This window comes from Phycodurus eques, chromosome 4 (genome assembly GCF_024500275.1).
Source record: "Phycodurus eques isolate BA_2022a chromosome 4, UOR_Pequ_1.1, whole genome shotgun sequence".
In the NCBI taxonomy this organism is placed as follows: Eukaryota; Metazoa; Chordata; class Actinopteri; order Syngnathiformes; family Syngnathidae; genus Phycodurus; species Phycodurus eques.
This window is the reverse complement of record NC_084528.1, coordinates 5670139-5694323: the sequence shown is the minus strand read 5'-3', so window position 1 is coordinate 5694323 and position 24185 is coordinate 5670139. Positions and strand designations below refer to the sequence as shown.

Genomic DNA, 24185 nt, shown 5'->3' with positions numbered 1-24185 from the left:
CTAACCAGTCGTCCACCGTGCCGCCTGAAATGCGCTATATAAATAAATTTGGTTTGCTTTGCTTTAAAGCTGGTGCATGTTCTAATTAGATCAGCAAAGTGATCCCCCCCAAAAAGTTTAGATATTTGACTGTTCACACTTCACAGTCCTCTTTGAAAAACATTGTGGTCTTTCACTTTATATGCCAATCTATAGTTCCCACCCATGTTGCCCTCAGTCATGCTTCATCATTTTAGGGATAGACTGATATCAGGATCAAGACAAAACAAAAGTACTTTAGTTAGTTTACAGAATAAAAAAAATGTGGAGACATAGCTTTAGAATAGTATATCAGGTCCTTGAAGTGGAGATTTATTCATGACCCATCGGTCAATACATTGTTGCTTATTTTAAAATGGAAGTACTACGTATACTGTATTGTATGGCAAGAATTAACATTAGCAAGTTAGATTGATTTCCATTTCGGTCTAATTTCCATTTGTACTTATGTCTTTACGGTTATAATGTCTTACTCTCATTCCACTCACATGCAGACAACTCGTTTTTGGTTTCTATTTGCAGGTAATCAAATCAGCTTTGATTAACCCCCATCGTGGCTTGGTGTGAGGATGTTTCATGCAAAATCATGTAGTTTGAGAATGGATTCCTTTATTAAAACCATCATCATCTTTTATTTCTTCTGTCTCCTCAGATACAAACCATGGTTGATAGCCTGAAGTTGTCGATTACGGATCAGCAACTTCCCATGTTTATCCGCATTTTACAACTCATTATTGCACTCTACTATGGGGAAATAGGAGGGCACAAAGAAGCAGAGCGAGAAGAGGCCAGCTGTCATGTCAGAGAAGCTGGAACAAATTTACCTGGTAAGTGAGTTGTCTTTTGAGTCTACTTCATTTCAATTTAATGTCAAGTATTATCCTTTTTAAATATTTATTTTCACTGGCCTTTGTTTTTGATGGTGTAAAAAAAAAAAAAAAAAAATCTGGTGCTAAACCAGTGTGAGTATAAATTCACCTTCACATAATGTTCCTTATGTGAAATGTTCCTTCCTGACCTCACTCCAAAGGGATGTTTTCTTTTTTTTCCATTTTTGCTGGATGATCTCGCTAACTTCCAATAAACACCAAAACAAGACAGCTGTGGCCAAGTACTGTACTGCAATATATTATGAAAAATCCAATTTGAAGTTTAATGTTAACGTCTTATAGCATTTTCTTTTATTCTGGAATATTTCAGTAACCACACCTACTCATCATCCCTGTAAGGTGAAATAAAAGGAAAATAAAAGAAAATATATTTATTCTGCTGTGAAAGAGGGTCATGTACTAACAATACTGTACAAAACGGTGGTTGAAGAATATTTTTCCAGGTAAGGCAATTAATTGAGAACAGATTTCATTTTCCAATGGCTACTAATATAATGATTAGGGATGCACCAATGGCACTTTTTTTTTCAGACCGAGAATAAGTACTTGCATTACTTATTGATATTTGATAATGCCTTTGTCTTGCAATTGTGATGAAAATGTGCCATATTTTAATTAAATATTGTTCAAAAACAAAGTCTTCTTGAACATGGCATGTTTCATTGTAATATAGCACTTTCTAGATTAACAGCTTGTCATTACTGACATCTTAACATCCAACATCATATTTTCACTTAAATGTAGCCTGTAACACAAGGTATTTCAGTTACTTAGTGTTTTAGTCTGAACACTAGGGGCACTAATGTTCAGACTGTGTGTTCACAAGAAGGAGTATAAGAGACAAAGAAGAAGGTCTTCTTGAGAAACAAGTAGGAATACAGATGCCATGTTACCTCTGTGTGTTAACCACAAAATAAAAAGAAATACAAGACTGCCTCTTGAGAATACCACAGGTTATAAAACTGTGGCAGGACAACTGAAGTGATACTTATCATACCACCGCATACTTCTCTTTATTCAACGTGTTAGGTCGCAGCACATTGTCTGCTGCAGCTTCGTGATGGGAGGGTGGCTGGCTCGGCTGGAGCTAAGTAACACGCTCGACGAGGCCCGCGAACATCTGTGCTTGCCATGACCGCTAACCGGGCCCCGCGAGTTGTCTCTATCGCCTCCCGCACATTCGTTATCCTTTTTGCAGAGTATTATGTGCAGTCGGCTCCAACCATACTGTACATCATTATTATCAGTGTGTACTGCATTGATATAGTGGCTTAAAACCAGTAAAACATAATACTCTCATCTAGTTGTAAAATCGTCACCACTTTCTAGTGAACATGGACTTGTTGGCTTGTGCTTGGTGCCGATTTGCACATCAGGTGTTAATCTACTTAGGAAAATGATGTTGTTGCTGAATAGAAAGACTAGTTGTCCCCAAGAGGGGAATTTATTTATTTTTTCCACTTTTAAGTTGAAAGACAGACATGTACTAAATATTTATGGATGTGATTAAGTGAACATGCAAGGAAGAGTTAGAGCTAGAGCGGTGCACGTCATTGAGCACCCCAAAGTGAGGACAGTGATTGGGAAACAAACTAACTCCTCAAGCAACTGGTCCCCATTCCATATTTTGTCAATAGCAGGACTGGAATTGGCCACTCTCAAGTAACTTGTCTCTAAACTACATCCTTACAGAATGAGCTACGACTGAATTTAAACAACACATGCTATGGAAAAAAGCAAGACTTGAATTGATTTCACACAGTTATCGTAGTAAATCTATTGGGGCTTATGAAAATAGTCCATATAGAGGACCCTCATGTAAGTGCTGAATTATAGCAGTGCTTTTTGAGAAATATACTGTATATATTTTTTCTCTTTCTTTACAAATGGGACAGTATGCGTCACTTTTACCATCGTGCATCTTCCTCCTGCTTTTTCAGCAAATAAATCTGCGCATATTTAACTGAACACAGACTATTGTCATCAAGCTTGAGCCCTCCATGTGCATAGAAGGATCAAGTGAAGAAACAAGGGTAAATCAAACACAGCCCCATCTCTTAGTTTCTGATTTGAACCTCATAGGAAATCACACTCCTCACATCCTGGAGCCAACTAAAACACACGTGTTCCTGACTTCACTCGCAAACGTGTCCACACTGCATTATACACAATGATACCTGGAGCATTTGCACATGTTAAATTAGGTTTAATGGTCACATGACTAGTCTTAATATGCAACAGTAACCTTCACTACTATTCTTGTTACTTGATCATAATATCCTTTCGACACTTAAAGGAGGTATGTGGTCTTAATGGTCCATATTTCACTAACAAGTTGATTGTATGTATGTTTTGCTCAAGAAAATAAAACTAGCAGTCATTTCCAATAATATCAATCCTTTTTCATCGCCAAAATTAACACTCCTAACAGAGTTCCATAGATCACAAAGCATTTCTGTAGGTGACAATATGTGATAGATGCAGATTTGGCTGGCTGTCATAATGTCAGCTCGGAAGGGCATCGATCTCCTGGCCAAAAGCTTTATGTCCCAAATTTGTCGCTGATCATCACCAACATTTATAAGTGCATTCCTATTTATGCCCATGTACGCCTCTGAAAATATCAGAATAAAATACAAATCCAGACTTTCAATACAGGCAAAAATAACACCGCAGAATATGTAGTACAATAGACTGACTGCACTTGACATGTCAGGCTGACGTGTCCGTGTGGGTGTGCCAAAATTTGGCTAAAGAGCAAATATTTCATCAAAAAACATCCATCCATCAATTTTATAAACCGCTTATACTAACTAGGGTCACTGGTGTGCTGGCACCGATCTCAGCTTCGGGTGAGAGGCGGGCCCTGAACTGGTCGCCAGCCAATCGCAGTCATCAGAAAACAAGCCTAAAATTACGACCGCGTCTATTTTGGGGGAATTTTTTTCTGCAGACATCATTTGTAAGTTCAGAGCTATGGAATAAGTGCCAATGTTCACAGTATAAGATAGGTTCTATAAACTCAGTGCAGTTGTCCAAAGAAAGCCATGTTGTTGGGACTTTTGTCGTGTCCAATCAGGGATCACCATGATGAATCACTCGCATGATTGGTTTGGCACCAATTGCCCTTACTGATGCCACCTACCCATTTTTATTTATTTATTATCTGGGCTTGCGACCGGCCGTTGCTGGGTATTGGGTGCTGTCAGCATGAAAGAGAGCAGCATGCACCACTACACCCCCAATGAGCACATACATAGAGCCATACCATTTATAAATACATTCTTTCAATAACTGAAGACACAACCATAACAAAATACCACCTCATGCTGATCCTCATTTCAACACGATTGAGTTATTAAGTCCCAGGTCTCAATGGGCCAACACTCTTTTTGTAGCACTAGGAGCAAATAGAAGAAATGATGATCGGAAGGGAGGGAGTCAGAGAACACGACACACTATACTGTAGCTCCTTCAGTTATTCCCACCAACCTACTCCCTGCTTGTTGGCCAGGAACTATAACTGTAAGTTGGCGCAGCTTGCAGTTTGGTTTTCAGTGCCAGATGTAAAAGTCGGTGTCATCCTACTGCTACAGTATTTGGAGCCTCTGAGAATGAATTAGTACCCTATCAAAATATAAAATATACAAGAGGGGAACAGCTCTTGGAACCCGAGGACACCCAGAGCTTGTTTTGCTGGAAATAATCGACAGAGTAAAGAAACTGGGTGTGTGTTTGCTGAGATAGGATTGGGAGCAATTCTGGCTTGTGCATAAACATTAGGCTTTCCTTGCATTCCCCCCCCCCCTCGATGAGCTGGCAACCAGTTCAGGGTGTCCCCCGCCTCCTGCCCGATGATAGCTGGGATAGGCTCCAGCACTCCCTTGTGAGGATAAGCGGCTCAGAAATTGGATGGATGGATGGATGGATGGATTCCCAACCAGTGTGTCATGAGAGATCATCTTGGATATCACGGGAATTTGTCCAATTTCACTTAATTTGTCCAAAAAGTATGGATTAATTTAAAATACACTCGTGCCTTGATATGAGTGACCTGACTTAGCAGTTTTTTTGACATACGAGCAGTCATTTGGACGAGTTTTTGCTTTAACTTGCAAGTTCGAACTTGAGATATGAGTGCTGTATGGTGGCAGTAAACTCAATTCAACTCACTTCATCATAAGCATCTTAAATACAATTAACGTTAGCATCAATGATCAGCATCAGTGATACAACACTTTAAGCAACAGATATTTGAACACAAATGGTGGAGCAACCCATGTAGACTAATTATATAACAATACTCACAGGCTTATTCTCTATCCTCTATGAAAAATGACTAATGTTGCAGAAACTTACTGAGTAGTAGTAAAAGAAGCAGAGCAGTCTATTCTTTGTTTATGTCTGCATGACGGTATTATACAGTACTGCCTCCCGTTGGCCAAGGCGGGCACACCAGATGTAGCAGCACACTGAATTGTATTGCAGCAATAAATCATTATGCACAAATTGTTTAATGCTTTACATTTTCAAAAATTATTTTACGACTCCGTTTTAATAAGGTACCATATGATAGCGTGCTTTTTCCTTATTAAAAAAACAAAAAGAACAATTGTGTTTTTTGGCGGGTGTGGGGCTGAAACAGGTGAATGTAATTTTCATTCATTTCAATGGGGAACGAATATTTATAATACGAGTGTTTTGAGTTACGAGCGTGGTCAGGGAACGAATCGTACAAATCGTATCTCAAGGGACCACTGTATATCTTTGTTCATCTATCTATGCCAGTGACGTATACTGACAGGCACAACAATTAAATGCTCTTTCATTAGATGGCAGAAGGTACAATAAACCTGTGTAGCCACGTGTTGCCATTCATACAGCAGAATAAGTCTTGGTTTCCTGCACATACAGTCCGGAAAGTATTCAGACCCCCTTAAATTCTTCACTCTTTGTTATATTGCAGCCATTGCTAAAATAATTTAAGTTAATTTGTTTCCTCATTAATCTACAAAAAGCACCCCATATTGACAGAAAAAAACGGAATTGTTGAAATTTATTAAAAAAGAAAAACTGAAATATCACACAGCCATAAGTATTCAGACCCTTTGCTCAGTATTTAGTCGAAGCACCCTTTTGAGCTATTGTGATGATAATAATAATAATAATGATGCAACAAGTTCTTCACACCTGGATTTGGGGATCCTCTGCCATTCCTCATTGCAGATCCTCTTCAGTTCTGTCAGGTTGGAATGTTGGTGGACAGGCATTCTCAGGTCTCTCCAGAGATGCTCAATTGGGTTTAAGTTAGGGCTCTGGCTGGGGTATTCAAGAACAGTCACAGAGTTGTTCTGAAGCCGCTCCTTCAATATTTTAGCTGTGTGCTTAGGCTCATTGTCTTGTTGGAAGGTGAACCTTCATCCCAGTCATAGGTCCTGAGCACTCTGGAGAAGGTTTTGGTCCACTATATCCCTGTACTTGGCCACATTCATCTTTCCTTCGATTGCAACCAGTCGTCCTGTCCCTGCAGCTGAAAAACACCCCCACAGCATGATGCTGCCACCACCATGCTTCACTACTGGGACTGTATTGGACAGATGATGAGCAGTGCCTGGTTTTCTCCACACGTACCGCTTAGAATTAATTAATCTTGGTCTCATCTGACCAGAGAATCTTATTTCTCACCATCTTGGAGTCCTACAGGTGTTTTTTTAGCCAACTCCATGCAGGCTTCCGTCGGGCCACAATGCCATAAATCCCTGACTGGTGGAGGGCTGCAGTGATGGTTGACTTTCTAGAACCTTTAATACCTTGTGAATACAACCACATTTAATTATGTTGACACTTAAAGTTACCGATCTCACATTTACAGAACTGTGCAAAAGTTTTGTATCATGTCTGTATTTGTTGTTTTAATTACCTATTCCCAGAGCAGTTATTTTGAATAAGTCAGACACTGGAAGCAGGATTTCCCCCCCAAAAAAACAAACAAACAAAAAATAACCTATTATGCATGGTTAGATTTTCAAAAAGCCTTGTAAGGGGTTGGTAAGTGTGCTAAGAAAGAACCCATTCAACAATTTAGTTAAGACCTGGATAAGGGTGCAGATACAGGAATTCATTTATTTTTAAAATGTCAATATGACATCAATGGAACACTCCACCATCATTAAGCCATTTTTCTGTTGGCTTAATTTTCCTACCCGTAACCTGAGTGATTCCTTCTAAGAATAAGATTCCTCTGAATCTCCTCACCTCTCTGAGGTCTCTGTGGACCATTGTTTGTGCTTTAAAAAGTGACTACAAAAATGTCAGGAAACGTGTACTGTAACAGCTGAACTTTATTTGGGGTTAATCACAGGCACTTGGTGACAGGTGTGTGCAGGCTCCCATTTAACATGAGTTTGAATATCATTGGTCATTAACTCCGAACACAGCCACATCCACAGTTCTGAGAGGGAGAGACGCTTGTATTGTGTGTTGTTTATTTTTGCTTCCCTTCCTGCAAATATTCGTTTTTTTGCACTTGGTTTGCGTGGGTTATCGGTCACATTAATGGTGGAAAACGTTTTGAAATGATCATGCTCTCCTTTTTTATACCACAAAAACCTCGCAATTAAATGGGGGTGTGTAGACCTCTTACACAAACTGTATTTGTATTATGTTGCAATTCTTAGGGCATAATGATCGAAACAATGTTGTGTACTGCATATGTTACTAAATGTCTCTATGCCTGCAATTTGTTCACGCGCTATTTTGGTATGAGCCTGTATCTTAATAAATTGCCCCGGTAGGTGGGAAGGTCAAGGAGACTTGACCAATTGATGATTCAGTTGGGAAATAGTGTAAATGCTTCAGTGATTGGAAACAAACAGAAAATGACTAAAACACTTGAATAGATGAGCTGGTCATTTTAGCAAAAGCTGTAAAGTTTCATGAATATGTGAATAATTTTGAATTGTTTTCTGTGTATGTTAACTATGGTCTGTAGCTGTGTGTGTATGCACACACGTTTCGTGTGTTTACGTGGATGCGCATGCGTCTCACTGTACTGTACTGTATGCTCTGTGTGTAAGGGCCTGGATCATGTCCAATAGCTCATGCTTATGTTTTCTGCTCATGAGTTTGCTTTGAAGCAGAGCTTGCAGTCACTTTTCTTACAGTCCCTTTGAATGGACCAGACTATCACACATATTGGTTAGAGGCCACGCACTATCAGGGTATCTCAAACAGAGTTCATATGGCTCACATATGTCAGGGTGGTGACATGTCAAGACCTTTTATATTTTACACAGCATATGGATTAGGATAAAATAATATGACTCAGATAATCATATTACTGTCTTTTATTTTTCAAATCATTTTCATCCGAATGGATATTATTCTTGCTCGAAATGACACTAAGAAAATGTAACGTTTGTATAAAACAAAAACATGTCGATATATATATTCATTAGAGATAATCACAATTGTAAAGATTTTATTTTTTTTTTACATTTTAACAAAACGTGTTGTCTAAAATTGTTCATACACTGTCTCAATACAGGCCTATACAATGTTCTAAATACTTGTAGGTGATTTTAATGTTCTATATTAATTTACCAGGATCTTTTAGAATTGTGAAAAATATTTTTTTCTCAAAGTTTTCCCATAGATCTTTTCCACACAGAACATGCTCATTGGCCAGTTTATGAATAATTTTGGGCTTAACTATATACATTCAGTTTTATTCAGAGCTGCACAATCTTCTCATTGAAGTGCATTATCTTTTATGTAGGCTCTGAAAATAAAATGCACTGATAATAAAATATGCACTGAGAAGACAGAAGAAGAGTCGGAACACTTCAGGGTTGGCTAATGTGTCAGGTGATCAGTCCACCTTTCCCTTGCATAAACATGGAGAGACATCTGCTGGCCTTTGAGGGCACAGCCTTTCTCCCATTTGTCCTCTTAGGTCTTTCTCAATGTCAATCAGCTGGTCACTCACTTACATAGCCACTTGTTATTTAAGCTGAGGAGCAAAGCGACAGGTGTTAAATGCTGACCCTGGAGCCCTACTTTGGACATTGATACTCCTCTGATTTGAGTTATTTTAGATTCGGCCACGAAAGCTTAGGCTGAACTAATGTGAGAAACAGTGGTCATTTTATTTCTGCAGATGCAGTGAATCAGCCACATCTCTCTGGGAATTTTTCACTCACTTCTTTGGATTAATACTTCAAAGTCTACTTAAACCGCTGTGTTTTGATCATTTCGTTCATAATTGCTCTTTTATTCTGATTGTCTCATAATTCAAACGTAGGCTTCGTCAGCCTGTGACATGAAGCAGAACAGCTTAACTTGTTGAAGTGGCACCTCAAAGGCTACCACAGAGTGGAAAAAAGAGACCAAATTGGACTGGAACACTGGAGAAGAGAGCGATAATAAACCATAACATTGGACTTCCAATTGACCAAGTGAAACATTTAATTAAAATATGTCATATTTTCACCCCTTTAGCCTCTGGGATTCCTAAGCAATGACCTCACAGACAGTATTGTTTTCCTGCAGAGGACATGAGCCTGCAAGGAATGGGATTACACATTCTTGTGTATTGACATCAGCTTCCTCTTTCTCCATCTTTATGGTAACAGACATGAGATGAATGTTCGGGATCAGAAAATGAACAGTGTGGTGTAGTTCAAACCTGTGAAGAGTGATTGCATTCAGAGGTATTTGGTTTTGATACAAAAAAAAACAATGTACCAGTCTGTCTGCTTGCTTTACTTCCAGGTTCACTGAAATGAAGACAATTGAGGACAATTTTGTTTGCATTATTCAATCATGGTTGAATGATACGAACAAAATGCTCCTTGTTTTTTGATCATCCCTCTTGTGTTGTACCCGTGATTTACCAATTCCTTTTTCTGTCCAAGTTTTTTTTTTAATATTCTCACTTACTTTGTGGCACATTTGTCTATTCACACGATAAGAGACTGATTACAAAATGTTTGTGTAGAAACCCCAATTCCAATGAAGTTGGAATGTTGTGTAAAATGTAAATAAAAACAGAATAGAATGATTTGCAAATCATGTGGCTTGGCATTGTCTTTACGTTTATAAAAAAAAAAAAAAAAAAAAAAAAAAAAATATCCCAACTTCATTGTAATTGTGGTTTGTAGTTCCAATCTTCAAAACACCATCACATTTACTCATGTGAAAAAGTGTGTTTAAGCAGCACATGTGCTCAGTCTCACGGATGCTACAACTTTGGCAGCAAACAATGTGAGAGTGTTTGCGTCTTCATTTGTTGGCAATTTAAAAGTACTAAACTAGCCGGGAGACATGGGCAAACTGCATATGTGGTATTTAGGGCTGTCACTATCGAATCTTTTTAGAATTGATTATTTTATAGGTAAATCATCAAGTAATCCCCCCCCACAAAAAAAATAAAAAAAATAATAATTATTATTATTATTTTTTTAAATACTACTAACACCTTATTCTAATTTATGAGGGCTGGACTTATATCCTTTAATTGCATCTGTTGGTTCTGAGTGTGGCACGGTGGATGACTGGTTAGAGCGTCAGCCTCACAGTTCTGAGGACCCGGGTTCAATCGCCGGCCCCGCCTGTGTGGAGTTTGCATGTTCTCCCCGTGCCTGCGTGGGTTTTCTCCGGGCACTCCGGTTTCCTCCCACATCCCAAAAAACATGCATTAATTGGAGACTCTAAATTGCCCGTAGGCATGACTGTGAGTGCGAATGGTTATTTGTTTCCATGTGCCCTGCGATTGGCTGGCAACCAGTTCAGGGTGTACCCCGCCTCCTGCCCGATGACAGCTGGGATAGGCTCCAGCAGGCCCGCGACCCTAGTGAGGAGAAGCAGCACAGAAAATGGATGGATGGATGGATGGGTTCTGAGTGTATAGTATAAACTCTACAGAATTTGAGTTAACAAAATTAGCCTTTGCTTCAAGGTTAGCATTTATGATTAGGATTAGCAAGCTAGTGTTTACCATTTTAGGTAAAAAACAAAAAATGCTAACTACCATTCAGCTCACTCAAAAACAGTGGGGCAAAAAAGTATTTAGTCAGCCACCAATTGTGCAAGTTCTCCCACTAAAATAGATGAGAGAGGCCTGTAATATTCATCATAGGTATAACTCACCTATGAGAGGCAAAATGAGACAAAAAAAATCCAGAAAATCACATTGTCTGATTTTTAAATAATTTATTAGCAAATTATGGTGGAAAATAAGTATTTGGTCACCTACAAACAAGCAACATTACTGGCTCTCACAGACCTGTAACTTCTTCTTTAAGAGGCTCCTCTGTCCTCCACTCGTTACCTTTATTAATGGCACCTGTTTGAACTCGTTATCAGTATAAAAGACACCTGTCCACAACCTCAAACAGTCACACTCCAAACTCCACGATGGCCGAGAACACATGTACATCATGTTATATGTACAACCCCAATTCCAATGAAGTTGGGACGTTGTGTTAAACATAAATAAAAACAGAATACAATGATTTGCAAATCATGTTTAACCTATATTTAATTGAATACACTACAAAGACAAGATATTTAATGTTAAAACTGATAAACTTGATTGTTTTTAACAAAATAATCATTAACTTAGAATTTTATGGCTGCAACACGTTCCAATAAAGCTGGGACAGGTGGCAAAAAAGATTGATAAAGTTGAGGAATGCTCATCAAACACCTGTTTGGAGCATCCCACAGGTGAACAGGCTAATTGGGAACAGGTGGGTGCCATGATTGGGTATAAAAGGAGCTTCCCTGAATTGCTCAGTCATTCACAAGCAAAGACGAGGCGAGGTTCACCTCTTAGTGAACAAGTGCGTGAAAAAATAGACGAACAGTTTAAGGACAATGTTCCTCAATGTACAATAGCAAGGAGTTTAGGGATTTCATCATGTACGGTCCATAATATCATCAAAAGGTTCAGAGAATCTGGAGAAATCACTGTACGTAAGCGGCAAGTCCGAAAACAAACATTGAATGCCTGTGACCTTCGATCCCTTGGGTGGCACTGCATCAAAAACCGACGGCGTCCCTGGTAAAGCTACGGCCCCGCGACCCGACCTCGGATTAGCGGTAGAAAACGGATGGATGGATATCACCACATGGGCTCAGGAACACTTCAGAAAACCAATGCCAGTAAATACAGTTAGGCGCTACATCCGTCAGTGCAACTTGAAACTCGACTATGCAAAACAAAAGCCATTTATCAACAACACCCAGCAACGCCACCGGCTTCTCTGGGCCCGAGCTCATCAAAGATAGACAATGCAAAGTGGAAAAGTGTTCAGTGGTCCGACAAGTCCACATTTCAAATTGTTTTTGGAAAATGTGGACGTCGTGTCCTCCGGGCCAAAGAGGAAAAGAACCATCCGGACTGTTATGGACGCAAAGTTCAAAAGCCAGCATCTGTGATGGTATGGGGCTGTGTTAGTGCCAATGGCATGGGTAACTTTCACATCTGTGAAGGCACCATTAATGCTGAAAGGTACATACAAGTTTTGGAGAAACATATGCTGCCATCCAAGCAACGTCTTTTTCATGGACGCCCCTGCTTATTTCAGCAAGACAATGCCAAACCACATTCTGCACGTGTTACAACAGCGTGGCTTTGTAGTAAAAGAGTGCGGGGACTAGACTGGCCTGCCTGCAGTCCAGACCTGTCTCCCATTGAAAATGTGTGGCGCATTATGAAGCGTAAAATACAACAATGGAGACCCCGGACTGTTGAACTGCTGAATCTGTACATCAAGCAAGAATGGGAAAGAATTCCACCCTACAAAGCTTAAACAATTAGTGTCCTCAATTCCCAAACGTTTATTGAATGTTGTTAAAAGAAAGGGTGATGTAACACAGTGGTAAACATAACCCTTTCCCAGCTTTTTTTAAATGTGTTGCAGCCATAAAATTGCTAAGTTAATGATTATTTGCTAAAAACAGTAAAGTTGATCAGTTTGAACATTAAATATCTTGTATTTGTAGTCTCTATCCAGCCATCTGTTTTCTGAGCCGCTTCTCATCACTAGGGTCGCGGGCGTGCTGGAGCCCAAACAACCATTCGCACTCACATTCACACCTACGGGCAATTTAGAGTTGTCAATTAACCTACCATGCATGTTTTTGGGATGTGGGAGGAAACCGGAGTGCCCGGAGAAAACCCACGCAGGCATGGGGAGAACATGCAAACTCCACACAAGCGGGGCCGGGGGATTGAACCCCGGTCCTCAGAACTGTGAGGCAGACGCTCTAACCACTCGTCCACATTTCCCACCGTCTTTGTAGTGTATTCAATTAAATATAGGTTGAACATGATTTGCAAATCATTCTGTTTTTATTTATGTTTGACACAGCGTCCCAACTTAATTGGAATTGGGGTTGTAATAGGGTCTAAAAAAATAACAGATGCTCCTACATTGTTTTTGGCAATATCTTCAGTGGTCCAAAACCGCGTCCGTCTGCAAAAAATGTCCATGCAGTGAACATGGACAGTGGCCAAATGCTTCCGGGTGGCGTAAATATGCTTTTATTAATATTTTTTTATTGCCCCGAGGCAGAAATGTTTGCCTTGAACAATGTTTATGGTTAACTTAGCCGAATTAGCTTTCATAGCCCTAGTTGTACTGGGTAAAGAGACTGACAGATATTTCCCCTAAAATGTGTTCTTTAAACTGCGATTTAAAATTTTTGTCTTTTGAGTGGTAATCGTTGATATCATGCATCGCATACATAATTTCTTCAATGTTCTCCAAATCAGTGACACTCGTCTGTTTGCTTTCCTGTTTGAACTTCTATTCCAAGCCTTTTTATATCTATTATGTGTGCTGTAAAGTGCACGTGACCAGTGAGGTTTTTTGGCCTCAACCTGCGACCCACATTTTGCTATGGTAATTTAGTCAGAACCCCTTTCATAGATGTCAAACCAAGCCTTTGAAAACACATGCACCGTTTAGCAAACAGAGGAACACAACAACTATACCGTAGAATAGATAGAAGAGAAAGTGAAGACAATAAATATTAATACTTAACAAATTAAACACCACCTAATGAAATGTCATTGAAACAGTTCAACATGTAATTTATTCTTAATCTTGGGTGACAGTTGACAATGATTCTAAAAACATTTTATTTCCAACCTGTTTGGCAACGATATTTTTTCATGTTGATATCAAAGGGTCACGTATCAATGTACAAAAATCCACATATACCCCGGATTGGATTCACGCTTTGCTTCTTTGCCATTTTCCCTTTAAACAGGAACGCAATCTTGTAGTAAATCAAATAACATGGAGTAAGACACTGCACTGTTGCTGAATTTGGATGCATACCTGTCAATATATGTTTTAAAAAAAAAAAAAAAGACGTTCAACAACACATGCAGATATATAATGAATATTAAAAATATATATAAATAATCAATATAAATATTTTATTTCCTGACTCCACTAATTGATTGATCACTGCTCTCAGGGTGGTAGGTACGGTATTTATTGTGCACTTATTTACCTAGATAAAGTACAGAGTTGCATACTTTGACCAACCAGACAATTTTTGTCTCACCTCTATCAACACACCACTGTACAGTTTAATGTATGCTGTTTTTGTGATTTGCATATTTTTGTTTCAGGGATAGATATGGACGTGGAGAACCAAGGTCCAAGCCAGTACTCCAGTGAAGAGTTCTACATGAACTCAGGCCTTTCTGCAGATAATAACCAGGGCTGGGTGTCTTGGGCTTGGTCCTTTGTTCCAGCCATTGTGAGCTCAGAGGAGGGCGAGGAAGGTCTCTACCAGCAAAGAGAGACAGGGGGCATCCCAAACAATCCCCAACAACACACACTCAAGGATCCTGTTATTTCAATCGGCTTCTACTGCACCAAGGCTTCTGTAACATTTAAGGTAATTTATCTATTGCAGACCTGGCTTGTTGTGAATGTTGATTAAATGGCTATAATTGTTTGATTTTATTTACTGCTTATAATTGTTTACCATTTTTATTTCCTAACTATAACAACATATACATATATCCACACGTAGCAGCTCATTAAAACAATACAATTTTACATGTTAAATAAATACATCAAATTAATATTGAATGCCCTGGAGGCGGGGCTCGAAGGCGAGCGCCTGGTGGCTGGGCCTGCACCCACGGGGCCCGGCCGGGCACAGCCCGAGAGGGTAAGGTGGGTCCCCCTTCCTATGGGCTCACCACCTGTGGGAGGGGCCATAGGAGTCGGGTGGAGTGTGAGCTGAGCGGTGGCCAAAGGCAGGGACCTTGGCGATCCGATCCCCGGCTACAGAAGCTGGCTATAGGGACGTGGAATGTCACCTCTCTGGCAAAGAAGGAGCCCGAGCTGGTGTGTGAGGTCGAAAAGTTCCGACTAGATATAGTCGGACTCGCCTCCACACACAGCTTGGGCTCTGGTACCAGTCCTCTCGAGAGGGGTTGGACTCTCTTCCACTCTGGAGTTGCCCACGGTGAGAGGCGCCGAGCAGGTGTGGGTATACTTATATCCCCCCGGCTCGGCACCTGTACATTGGGGTTCATTCCGGTAGACGAGAGGGTAGCCTTCCTGCGCCTTCGGGTGGGGGGACGGGTCCTGATTGTTGTTTGTGCCTATGCACCAAACAGCAGTTCAGAGGACCCACCCATTTTGGAGTCCTTGGAGGGTGTGCTGGAGAGCGCTCCCGCTGGGGACTCTATCGTTCTGCTGGGGGACTTCAATGCTCACGTGGGCAACGACAGTGAGACCTGGAAGGGCGTGATTGGGAGGAACGGCCGCCCCGATCAGAACCCGGGAAGTGTTCTGTTATTGTCCATACGAACACCATGTTCAAGCATAAGGGTGTCCACACGTGCACTTGGCACCAGGACACCCTAGGTCGCAGTTCGACTTTGTGTTCGTGTCATCGGACTTGCGGCTGGATGTCTTGGACACTCGGGTGAAGAGAGGGGCGGAGCTGTCAACTGATCACCACCTGGTGGTGAGTTGGCTCCGATAGGTTGGACTTGGAGAAGTGTCCCTCGGGAAGTCCTGTGGGGGGTGCTTCGGGAGTATGGGGTACCGAACCCCCTGATACGGGCTCTTCGGTCCCTGTACGACCGGAGTCGGAGTTTGGTCCCGCATATCCAGCAGTAAATCGGACACGTTTCCGGTGAGGGTTGGAGTCCGCCAAGGCTGCCCTTTTTCACCGATTCTGTTCAAAACTTTTATGGACAGAATTTCAAGGCGCAGCCGAGGCGTAGAGGGTGTCTGGTTTGGTGGCTTCAGTATTGCATTTCTGCTTTTTGCAGATGATGTGGTTCTGTTGGCTTCATCAAGCCGTGATCTCCAACACTCACTGGACCATTTCACAGGCGAGTGTGAAGCGGCTGGGATGAGAATCAGCACCTCCAAATCTGAGACCATGGTCCTCAGTCAGAAAAGGGTGGCGTGCCCTTTCCATTATCTTGGGGTCTTCTTCACGAGTGAGAATGGAACGGGAGATTGATAGGCGGATCGGTGCAGCCTCCGCAGTGATGCGGACTTTGTATCGGTCCGTTGTGGTAAAAAGGAGCTAAGCCGAAAGGCGAAGCTCTCGATTCACTGGTCGATCTACGTTCCTACCCTCACCTATGGTCACGAGCTGTGGGTCGTGACCATAGGTGTGTGTGGCCGAAGTGTGGCCGAAATGAGTTTCCTCCGCAGGGTGTCCGGGCTCTCCCTTAGAGAGAGGGTAAGAAACTCGGTCATCCGGGAGGATCTCAGAGTAGAGCCGCTGCTCCTCCACATCGAGAGGAGCCAGATGAGGTCGCTGTGGCATCTATTCGGTTGCCTCCCGGACTCCTCCCTGGTGAGGAGACCCCGGGGAACGACCCAGGACACGTTGGAGAGACTACGCCTTTCGGCTGGCCTGGGAATGCCTCGGGATCCCCCCGGAAGAGCTGGATGAAGTGGCTGGGGTGAGGGAAGTCTGGGCGTCCCTGCTAAAGCTACTGCCCCGCGAACCGACCTCGGATAAGCGGTAGAAAATGGATGGATGGGATGGATGAATATTGAAGGCAACTGCGGTTGCCCCACCCCTGATCTATTGAAAGATTATTGTTTTGAAAACCTGAACTGAAATGCTATATATAGAATGGAGTGCATGCCAATCCTTTTCTATCACATTTTCCAAAAACAACACAAATCCATATTCAATGACCGAATTATTTAAGTGTAAATGGACCAGTTTTCCAGTTTGTTTGTTTTATTTCGTCAGTAAGTACCGGTAATTATTATACACATTTGTAATCACTGGTAGGGGAGCATCAGTTATTCGCAGAAATGTGCTATTTGTGGTCGGGCTCTGTCCCTGTCCCTCACGAATAGTAGGGGTCTCCTCTATCTGACAAAAGTGAGCATCCCCCTCACATTTTGATATATATTTTATTATATATTTTCATGGGACAACACTGAAAATACAACACTTTTCTATCATGTAAAGTAGTTACTGTACAGCCTGTATAACTGTCATTGTCCCCTCAAAATAATTTAACACAAAGTCATTGATATTTAAATGCTGGAAACAAAAATGTCTAAATTGGGCCGAAATAGTCAATATTTTTTAGTCTGCTCATCTTCAGCAAACTGTGTCCGGGCTTTGTTGTACATCATCTTTGGAAGAGGCTTCCTACTGGGAAGACAGCCAAGCAGACCAAGTTGATACAGTCTGCAACATGTGGTCTGAGCACTGACAGGCTGACCCCTCTCTTCTTCAAACTTTGCAGCAATGCTGGCAGCACTCATACATCTATTTCCCGAAGACAACCTCTGGATATGACGCTGAGCATGTGCACTCCACTTCTTTGGTTGTGCATGGCGAGGCCAGTTCTGAGTGGAAACTGTCTTGTTAAACATCTTTATGGTCTTGGCCACCGTGCTGCAGCTCAGTTTCAGGTTGTTGGCAATCTTCTTTTAGTCTAGGCGAGTGGTCACTAACTAGCGGTCTGCGGTCCGGGTCTGGGCCCGGAAGCTGTCCCATATGGACCTAGACCTAAAGACAAAAATGCAGGGTTTTGATTTAAACCTGACGGGGCGCTTCTATTTTAAACTGTGCCGCAATTGTAGGCTCTACAGGAGTGGTTAAGCGGGTGACAAAACGTACAAACCAATTACTTGTGAGTTAAGACATCCCATAGGCCCTTACTCAGCCAATCAAGTCTCCAATTCAGTTAGTAAACATTGTGACTTTGTAGTGCAGACCACACAGCAAAAAACTGACTGAGAAGGAGCAGGGGAGTGTATTAGTCTACTGTGCTGTAGAAAGATGAGTTAAAGTCAGAGAAAGTGAGATTCCCTGGAGAAAGTTGAAAAATGAATAAAGGGAGAGAAAATACAGACTAAGTAACTTATGTGTAGTGGTACACCATCGCCTGTCTTTGGTGCAGGCAGCATGGGTTCAGTTCCCACTCAGGGATGGTGTGAATGTGAGTGTCCCTGTCTCTATGTGCCCTGCGACAGACTGGCGACCAGTTCAGGGAGAAGTCCGCCTTGCGCCTGAAGTCAGCTGGGATATGCTCCAGCACCCCATGACCCTGAACAGGATTAGTGTTATTGAGAATGGATGGACGGAAAATACAAAAAAATGAAGATGGAATGAGTTATTTCTGTTTCTACTTCCCACTGAGGAGCACTGATTCAAAACTGCAAATGTGAAACGCCAACATATGCTGCCATCCAAGCAACGTATTTCAGGGTCCCTGCTTATTTCAGCAAGATAATGCCAAGCTGCATTCTGCATGTGTTATAACAGCAAGACTTTGCGGTAAAAGAGTGTGAGACCGAGACTGGCCTTCCAACAGTCCAGACCTGTCTGTTGAGCAACTGCAGTTGTATATCAAGCAAGAATGGGAAATAATTCCATCTCCAAAGCTTCAACAGTTAGTGTCCTCAGTTCCCAGATGCTTATTGAGTGTTCCTAAAAGGAAAGGTGATTTCACAATGTGGTCAAAATGCCCCATCCTAGCTTTTATGGAATGTGTTGCAAGCATCAAATTGAAAATAAGTGAATATTTGCACAAAACAAAAAACCCAAAACCCCAAATTGTTTATCAGTTTGAACATTAAATATCTTGTCTTTGTAGTGTATTCAATTAATTATCTGTTGAAAAGGATTTGCAAATCATTGTATTCTGTGTTTGTATATGTTTTAAACAATGTCCGAACTTCATTGGAATTGGGGTTTGTATACAAAAAGACCAGCTCCCCTCCCCCCTCATTCTGACATGAAATCAGACTAAAGCTTTCATGTTTTAGGTCAAATGGGATTACAAAAAAATTGTTGCTAAATGCTAGGATAATGAGAGATTCTTTTGAGTGATTTTTTTAAGTTTTTTTTTTTTAAACAATTTTTCATTATTTTCTTCAAAGTCAGACATTTGCATACAGTAAGATTACTATGCTTTTAAACAAATACGGAAAACCCAGATGATGATAGGTTTATTGATAACGTGTGAGTTAACTAGAGACAGTCCTGTGGATGTATTTGAAGGGAGACCTGGAACACATCACATTTTTTGTAACATCATGGAAATTAAGTCAAAAGAAATCAGCCACTTGTGGGCTTTCACAGGTCTGGTATCCATCCATTTTCTGAGCCGCTTCTCCTCACTAGGGTCGCGGGCGTGCTGGAGCCTATCCAAGCTATCATCGGGCAGGAGGCGGGGTACACCCTGAACCGGTTGCCAGCCAATCGCAGGGCACATACAAACAAACAACCATTCGCACTCACATTCACACCTATGGGCAATTTAGAGTCTCCAATGCATGCATGTTTTTGGGATGTGGGAGGAAACCGGAGTGCCCGGAGAAAACCCACGCAGGCACGGGGAGAACATGCAAACTCCACACAGGCGGAGCCGGGGATTGAACCCCGCACCTCAGAACTGTGAGGCTGACGCTCTAACCTGCCATCCACCGTGCCGCTCCTGTACAAACAATTATACACAATTATAACCACCATGGGAATGTCCAGCCATCATACCCCTTAGTAAGGAGACGGGTCTGTGTCTAAGAGATCAATGTGCGTTGGTCTGAAATGTGCATATGAACCAAAGAACAGAAACAACAGACCTTGTGAAGATTCACAGTGAAACGAGTACTGTACTGACATGGTCTGAAAGACCATTTTGCCAGGAAGAAGTCATTACTCCAAAAGAAACCATATTACACTTTTCAACTGCACACAGGAACAAAGACCTTACATTTTGGAGACAAATCATGTGGTCTGATCTGGTCTATACGTTTCACCAAAGTCATAGTTTAAAGGCAATGGTATGAAATACTAATGAAATGTAGGGTAAACTTCAGACTTTGAAGAAATGCATGAAACATTCTATAAAACATCCTCCTGTCATTATTCTGGCATTTATCAAATATATATATATATCACAATAGATAGTCAGACAATATGATCTTACAGACGTTTGCTTCAAGAAATCTTCCAAAACTGGAGCTCTTTAAATTTTAATTGAACACTCCCGGCCTAGGCTATCTTTACGTAGAGTGTCAGAGTGGAATTTACCGAACCTGCTCCCTCATCACACCTGAGAGCCTTGATTTGTAACACTCACGGATTACATGACACCAGGGAGGTTTGGGCCCAATTTGGACATTAATGGCTGTGTGTTGAATTATTTGGAGGGGACAGTAAATTTAAATTACATACATTTACATATATCTACATTGTAGAAAAGTGTAGAAAGGTGTAATTTATTCAGTGTTGTTACATGAAAATATATAATAAAGTATTTCCAAAAATGTGAGTGGGTGTACTCACTGTCACAGACGGCAAGAAGTATTTTCCAAATCAAGTCATATTTTCAAGTCATAGTCTATCAGCTCCGGCAACCTTTGGGAACACATCGGCGCATATCCGGACGTGTTTCTTCTTCGTTTTTGTGAGTTCACGTGTGATCACGCGAGACTTAAATATCGGCGGTAAAGCAGAATCTTTGTGTTTGTGGTCTGCTGTATTGAGATTCTCGGAGCCCATTACACACATGACGACCAAAACTGTTGAATGCCCGATTTTTTTTTATTTTTATGTTTGGGGTCTGTAGCAGATATAAAATCTTTTAAGAGTGGAAAAATCTTTGTGTACTAGGCTAAACTTTGGAAGGTTTTAAAAGTAACAAGCTTATTTTTAATATGTAAGGAATAGAAAGTACAGATAATTGAGTTTAAAAGTAATGAGTAAAAGTAAAAAGTCTCCAGAAAAATAAATACTCAAGTACAGATACCTGAAAAATCTACTTTAGAGTAACAGAGTACAAGTACTTTGTGACTTCCCACCTCTGCAAATAAACGTTTTATATTCAAATCACACTGTTTTAATTTAAGTACGGCATTTAAGGAAAGTAAAAAAAAAATACATAGACTACATGTAAACACATGCATGCCTATTGTTATGCTTTGCTTTTATCTGAACATGATTCCATTGTCTTTTAAAATTATATAAAAGAAATGACCTATTTAGTCACCCACTGCTTGTTGCAGAAAAACTTCATATTCACAGTAAAATATTTTGCAGATACAACTTGAGTCACTGTCCATCTTTGTGATATACAAAGCTACGGTATGACAATTATTTATGACTACACTACATCATGCATGGTCCAGTGCTACCAATGGAAAAGGTACAACCTCAATTCCAATGAAGTTGCGACGTTGTGTTGAACATAAATAAAAACAGAATACAATGATTTGCAAATCATGTTCAGCCTATATTTAATTGAATACACTACAAAGACAAGATATTTAATGTTCAAACTGATAAACTGCTGTTTTTAGCAAATAATCATTAACTTAGAATTTTATGGCTGCAACGTTCCAAAAAAGCTGGGACAGGATCATGTCTACCACTGTGTTACATCGCCTTTTCTTTTAACATTCAATAAGCGTTTGGGAACTGAGGACACTAATTGTTGAAGCTTTGTAGGTTGAATTCTTCCCATTCTTGCTTGATGTACAGCTTCAGCTGTTCAACAGTCCGGGGTCTCCGTTGTCATATTTTACGCTTCATAATGCGCGACACATTTTCAATGGGAGACAGGTCTGGACTGCAGACAGGCCAGTCTAGTACCCGCACTCTTTTACTACGAAGCCACGCTGTTGTTTAGTATTCAGACCCCCTTAAAATTTTCACGCTTTATATTGCAGCCATTTGCTCAAATCATTTAAGTTCGTTTTCCTCATTAATGTAAACACAGCACCCCATATTGACAGAAAAAATGAATTATTTAAATTTCTGCAGATTTATTAAAAAAAATAAAAAAATAAATATCACCCAGCCATAAGTATTCAGACCTTTTGCTGTGATACTCATATATTTAACTCTGGTGCTGTCCATTTGTTCTGATCATCCTTGAGATGGTTCTACACCTTCATTGGAGTCCAGCTGTGTTTGATTATACTGATTGGACTTGATTAGGAAAGCCACACACCTGTCTATAAAGGACCTTACAGCTCACTGTGCATGTCAGAGCAAATGAGAGTCATGAGGTCAAAGGAACTGCCTGGAGAGCTCAAAGACAGAATTGTGGCAAGGCACAGATCTGGCCAAGGCTACAAAAAAAATTGTGCTGCACTTAAGGTTCCTTAGAGCACAGTGGCCTCCATAATCCTTAAATGGAAGACGTTTGGGACGACCAGAACCCTTCCGAGAGCTGGCCGTCTGGCCAAACTGAGCAATCGGGGGAGAAGAGCCTTGGTGAGAGAGGTAAAGAAGAACCCAAATATCACTGTGGCTGAGCTCCAGAGATGCAGTCGGGAGAAGGGAGAAAGTTCTAGAAAGTCAACCATCACTGCAGCCCTCCACTAGTCGGAGCTTTATGGCAAAGTGGCCCGACGGAAGCCTCTCCTGAATGCAAGACACATGAAAGCCCGCATGGAGTTTGCTAAAAAACACATGAAGGACTCCAAGATGGTGAGAAATAATATCCTCTGGTATGATGAGACCAAGATAGAGCTTTTAGGCCATAATTTTAAAGCGGTATGTGTGGAGAAAACCAGGCACTGCTCATCACCTATCCAATACAGTGAAACATGGTGGTGGCAGCAGCATGCTCTGGGGGTGTTTTACAGCTGTAGGGACAGGATGATTGGTTGCAGTCGAAGGAAAGATGAATGCGGCCAAGTACAGGGATATCCTGGACGAAAGTCTTCTCCAGAGTGCTCAGGACCTCAGACTGGGTCGAAGGTTCACCTTCCAACAAGACAATGAGCCTAAGCAGCACAGCTAAAATAACGAAGGAGCGGCTTCAGAACAACTCTGTGACTGTTCTTGAATACCCCAGCCAGAGCCCTGACTTAAACCCAATTGAGCATCTCTGGAGAGACCTGAAAATGGCTGTCCACCAACGTTCACCATCCAACCTCACAGAACCGGAGAGGATCTGCAAGGAGGAATGGCAGAGGATCCCCAAATCCAGGTGTGAAAAACTTTTTGCATCATTCCCAAAAAGACTCATGGCTGTATTAGCTTAAAAGGGTGCTTCTAAATACTTAGCAAAGGGTGTGAATACCTTCAGTTTTTCTTCTTTTATAAATCTGCAAAAATTTCAACAATTCTGTTTTTTTTTTTCTGTCTGTGTGGGGTGCTGTGTGTACACTGAAGGGAGAAAATGAACTTAAATGATTTTAACAAATGGCTGCAATATAACAAAGATTTAAAATTTAAGGGGGTCTGAATACTTCACGTACCCACTGTACATCCCCTCCCCTTTTACTACATCTTTGTTGCGTAGTTCATTCCTTATGTGCACCCACCCCTAAATCGTGTGGTCATTTTGAGTTTAAGTCTTAAGAATAGCTTGGTCCCCAGCATGTTTCAGTCCTCTTTGTATCTGTGTGTGGTGAAGGCAAGGATAGGGAAACCGCTAACTGGCGTCTCGTGTCCAGTTAATGATTTAAACATTCTATGTGGATGGATGACTGTTCAGAAACAGATCACAATCTTTAATCCTACCAGTTCACTCAAAATTCTTAGAATTCATTTATGTAAACCCTCAGGTTCAGGCTCTCATATCACATTATTACTTTATGTCTGTGTGTGTGTGTGTTTTCTCAGTAAAGAAAAGGAATGGTGCCAATGTTTAAATTGTTCTTAGTATTGTTTAATTTCTTTTAATCAACAATTACTTCTCGCGGGTAATTGCTAACAGCTGAAAAGATTGTTTTTTAAACATTCACATCACTTTCCTTTTAGGAA

The 24185-nt window shown here is 41.1% G+C and overlaps 1 protein-coding gene across 10 annotated transcripts in view; it reads left to right on the top strand.

Annotated features, from left to right (window-relative positions):
- Positions 1–24185, top strand: part of LOC133401149 (intermembrane lipid transfer protein VPS13B-like) — a 482547-nt gene that overhangs the window by 41231 nt on the left and 417131 nt on the right. For all 10 annotated transcript variants that reach the window (XR_009768384.1, XM_061673722.1, XM_061673719.1 and 7 more), the window contains 2 exons: positions 692–866; positions 14581–14852. Coding sequence is in view for 9 of the 10 variants with exons in the window: in XM_061673722.1 (XP_061529706.1) it covers positions 692–866; positions 14581–14852 (447 nt within the window). In the remaining variant the exon portion in view is untranslated. The remainder of the gene's footprint in view (positions 1–691; positions 867–14580; positions 14853–24185) is intronic.